The 5,137-nt window shown below is 29.8% G+C and overlaps 1 protein-coding gene across 1 annotated transcript; it reads right to left on the bottom strand.

Annotated features, from left to right (window-relative positions):
- Positions 1-2,223: 2,223 nt before the first annotated feature.
- Positions 2,224-4,174, bottom strand: LOC18041970 (putative F-box protein PP2-B12). Its single transcript, XM_024185079.1, has 3 exons — positions 4,105-4,174; positions 3,359-3,420; positions 2,224-2,970 (listed from the first exon to the last, which is right to left on the bottom strand). Exons 1-3 carry the CDS (start codon positions 4,172-4,174, stop codon positions 2,224-2,226), a joined length of 879 nt encoding a protein of 292 aa, XP_024040847.1.
- Between the last annotated feature and the right edge of the window lie 963 nt (positions 4,175-5,137).

A 5,137-nucleotide genomic window follows, 5' to 3' on the forward strand; every position in this document is an offset into this window, starting at 1 on the left:
TTTAATTTTCACTTATTTCATGTTTATTTAAGTTATTAATAGCATTTAGTTTTATTAGTTTTGCCTAGTTATGAGCATGTTATTGTATTTTTCAATTTTTTTCGTTTGGAAATTATGCTCTGGACATTGCTGGGTGAAGTCTGCTGGCCACGAAAAGGTTGAAGATGATGGAGGGAAAATAGCATTTAGGTCCCTTCTTTTTTAATAATATTTTAGTATGACCTAATATTTAGAAAATGTTGCATATAAGAATTCTATTATGATTTAGTTTGTTTGCTAACTTTGCATAATATTCCTTGACCGAAGGTCAACTAGATAAAATATCATTTGATTCCTTAATATTTTGCTAGTTTCTACTATGGCATAAATACTTATTTTATTTTATTTACATTTTGGGCCTAAACTTTTGATATTAAACACAGTAACTATAATTTTGAAAACTCTTCATTTTAATCCAACATTCTTGCTTTTTTTTTAAATACAAATTTGTAAATTGTTTTTTTGGTTTGATTATACATTGATTTCAGTAGGCTTTTTGTGCAGGATGGAAGTAAATAGCAATGTTGTAAAGGAGATTATGAAGGATGATTTTGAGGAGGATGTTGAAATAGAAAATGATTTGGAAAATCGAACCGAAAACCGAACCGTTAAGATGAACCGAAAAACCGATTGCTTAAATAAAACCGTTAAGAGAACTGAAACCAATCCGAAACCAAAAACCGAAACTGACCTATCTGTTTTGATTCGGTTTTTTTGAAAAAAAAAAATCGAACGGTTTTTTTAAATTTTAGATCCAAACCGAACTAAACCGATGCCCACCTCTATCGAGGAGGATTTAAGACTTTTGTTGTAAATTTTTACATTTTTACCACGGTAAATGTGGTAATTGTAAAATTATAAATTTTTATCATGTTAGGTATGATAATTGTTAGTGGAATGTGTTGGATATGCTTGAGTGGATAAGTTAGGTTTATGTTTTATTAGTGAAATTATTAGTGGGACAAATGTAAGGTTAAGATGTAATTAGATTTTTTTATTTGTGTGGTGAGGATTTACCATGTATTAATATAAATAGAGGGGGGTGAACACACCTCTCCACACATTCTCTTCTTTTCTTTCCCCCCAAATTCTTCTTCTCATCTCTCTTTGTAATTTATTTTCAATCAATAAAATTAGATTTATTTTAATTTTCAAATTCCATTTTTAATTATGTGTTTTTCAATTTTAGTAATTTCCTTTATTAAAAATAGGTTTAGCTAAATATTAATAGTTAGGGGAAGGTGAAACTCTTAGGAAATAAATATGATTTAATCAAATTTTATTTTTAATTTTATAAATTAAGTTATTTTCTATTTAATTTTATACATATTTTATATTATGAAATTTTGATTTATTGTAGACAAACAAGAGAGTTTGGCACAATAAATTCTTTTTATCTTAATATAAGGTGTGGTAAAATGGTATTTTGACTTATTGTAGACAAATTAAATTTTGACACAATGAATACTTAATCCATCATAAAATTAAAGGGAAAATAATAATAATTTATATAATTAATCTTTTGGGCAATAAATCTAAAAAAAATGGCAAAAAGAATTTATTAAGTTTTATTTACAACTAAGAGTGAATCCACAACCCTAACTAATTCAATTTCATAATTTTATTTAAATTAAGTTATTTATATTTAAGTTTTATTTTCAAATTTTAGATAAAATAAAAGAAACAAATTAAATCTTTTCTCTGTGGATCGATCCTGGACTCACCAAGATATATTATAACTAGACACTCTTATACTTAAGAGTAAATCAAACACTTTTAAGTCATGTCAATAATGAACCCAATTAATATTAGGGAAATTATCAATTGTATACCCTTAGTTTACTCCGTTATCAAACTTACTACAACACTTTCAGGGTATATCAGTCGTTCACCCTAAGTTGACAAAATGTATCTGTCGTCCACCAAACCGTTAGTTGCCGTTTAAACATGATGACGTCAAAAGGGTAATCTAGTCATTTCATATGATATAAGTGATAATTTAAGAGTATATAAGTGATAATAATAGACTTTAAGGATATACAAGTGATAATTTTCAAGGGTAAAATCGTCAATTCACCACAGTTCCGTTAATTTTCAAACGACAGCTAACGGTTTAGTGGTCGGTAAATAACTTTTGTTAATTTAGGGTAGACGATTGATACACCCTTAAAATGTTAATTGCATTTACCTGCCATATTCAGGCCTAACCTCAATACCTTGGAAAATAATAGTGCCACGCTTAGATAAGGGTTCTGGTTCGGACAGCCTACAAACTACTGTTCCTTCATCTCCATTTTCAATAGAGAACTCACCCATCTTAATCTCTATCCACCTATTTCCTCGGTCTTGAGATAGTTGAGGATCAAGAAACTCTCTACGCTTTTTGCCATTATGGCTTCCATCAAAATAGACTTCAAAATCTATAGGACTAGTTTCAGGCCCTTCTCTGAATTCCGCAAACTTGAACACAAAGTAAGCGGCATAATTGGTTTTGGGTGAAAAAATTGTTGTACCAAATCTTGCTTCGATTTCTAAACTCGACATAAGCTTAAGTTCAATCACTTCAGGAAACCTAGATCCAGCTGATGAAGGAATCATTTCGCAATCTCGGTGTGAAATTCCCGAATTTTCATAAATCCATTTTGCACCAGCCATGTAACATTTTTTACCACTCTCTTGCTCTAGCCCAAAGCTCGCGGTATTATTGTCGAAGAGGATGGGGTTGCGACATAGATGAAAATAAAGATCCTTCTTCTTCTTGTCGATCAAAGATGAGTTCGAAATGAACCCTTCGTAATCGGACGGCAAAAACTTCTCCCATACGGAATCTGAATCCGCAGCCGATCTGAAGGCGGGACATACCAGTGCCAACCTACTTGCATCGCGAGGTGTCGTAAGAGAAATGATGCGCGAAATGCACTTTGCAGGTAGCTGCACAAATGTAAGACAATGTACTGAATTTATCTCAAAATACATTACAAAGAGCACTACAACAGTGTCCGAAAATTATACCCGACTGGACAAAATCAAAAATAATTTTCAAGCAAAATATTTTTTTTTCTATCCCAAACTTTGATCCTAAATGATGTAGTATTTGTTTGGATAGTGAGATATTATAACTAATTTACTTGGGACCTATAAGATTTATCAACTATTTTGATGAATCATACATCACATGCCCAATTATTTTTGGATAAAATTTTGGGATATTTATTACTACTAACCAATCTGAAAATCAAAAATAGATTTAATCATAGTGGTAAAAATTTGTAAATGACATGTATCTAATATCAATAATAGAAAGAGCTCAAATCCGTACATCTTCGAGTTTTTTCTTTTGATAAGTAAGAATCGAACCACTCTTACCAATCACCTCAGAACCTAGAAACCAAAAAGGAGAATAAGAAAAATGGGTTAAACAGAAAAGAAAGAAAAAATTGAAAGATCAAGATATATGAATTAAAGCAGTAATATTGTTCTTATTCACTTTGGATACTCAATTGAGATACTTATTGATATAGCATCTTATATATCATTTATTGAGAAATTTTAAAAGTAGTAGGTTAATAATTGATAATAAAATTAATTAATACCATATACATAATATTAAATAATTGGTGACACATCAGTAGATATCCTAACTAAGTATCCAAATTAAGTGGAAGCGAAGACTTAGTTCATATAGTAAGAGCATTGTCTTCTTAGGGCCAAGTACTAAGTTCGAGCCTTAGTAGGGGAAATGAGGTGAAATACAGTCATCCTCACCCAAAAAAAAAAAAAAAAAGTTACCCTAACTAAGCACGGTATTATACAAACTCTTTCAAAATCGAAGCTAGATTTTTTTCCTACTTTTTGTTCCGTCAAGTAGCATCACTCTGAATTAAATCAGCATACATATTAGTTTGTGATTTAATTTTTCATTCTTACATATATGGATATTTTTATTATATTTTCTAGTGAAGGTGCTGACATTATGTTTAACTAAGGATTAAAATAAATTAAAAAATAAACCTGCATAGTGAGAAAACATGAGATTAGTTATGAAAGAAAAATATATATATTGACCTGGCAAAATGTATTCTTTTCGCTTAAGCCTTTGCCGTCCTGGCTTAGTTTTCTGGCCGTAAGAGCTCATCTAAGAAGAAGAAAATAGAAAAAAAAAAAAAGATTAAAACAAAAAGACAAAAAGATTAAAAAAAAAAAGACAGATTTTGGAGTTAATATTTGTTTCTTTTCCAATTTTATTGAACTGGCAAAATGATTGTATTTTTTTTTTTCGGTGTCTAATCAGAAATAAAATAATCGAAAAAATTAAATAAATCCCAGTGCCGAAAAAGTGAAAAATGACACGTATGCATATAATGTCGTATGGAAAAGAGGTCACGTCCCTACATTGTTGGTCCCAGAATCCACAGGAACCGAATCTTGAACATCGTCAACAATCACCTCAGAGCCTAGAAACCGAAAAGGAGACTGCATGAGTAAAAGCAGAAGGACCAAGACAAATTTTGGTTGATTACAGCCTTCGTGCACGTCTCCATTCACAAACAGCTAACTCAGAATTTAATTATTAATTACTTTAATTAGAAGTTGAAATCATTAATGGTATTTTTTTAAATGGTTTTTAATTAATATTCTTTAACTGACTGCATGAGTTTAAATTTTAAAAGAAGTATAGACTAAAAATAAATTTTATCTTTATCCACCCTTACCTTTTAAAAATAATAATAATAACAAAAGAATCAGTAAAGGTAGTTGGGTCTCTTTCTAAACTCACTAAAATTCTCAGTCACTTTTTTTCACTCAAAGTAGCATTTGTCATCATAATCCATTAAATAAATATACATAAGAGTTTGTGATTTTTTTATCACTATTAAAAAACACTTAGCTACTACTTAATTAAGTCTGCATTAAAGTAAAATGATGGCAGAACTCTATATACACACACATACATACACACACAAAATAATAAATTCAAATATTAGACCATAATAAAATGAAACTAATAATGGGAAAAGATATGATTAATTAGAAAAGGGAAAACAAAAAAGAAAGGAAATAATAAAAGGAAAAAAAACGAATTGACCTGGCCAAATGT

Source organism: Citrus clementina, unplaced genomic scaffold, assembly GCF_000493195.1.
Source record: "Citrus clementina cultivar Clemenules unplaced genomic scaffold, Citrus_clementina_v1.0 scaffold_5, whole genome shotgun sequence".
Taxonomy (NCBI): domain Eukaryota; kingdom Viridiplantae; phylum Streptophyta; class Magnoliopsida; order Sapindales; family Rutaceae; genus Citrus; species Citrus x clementina.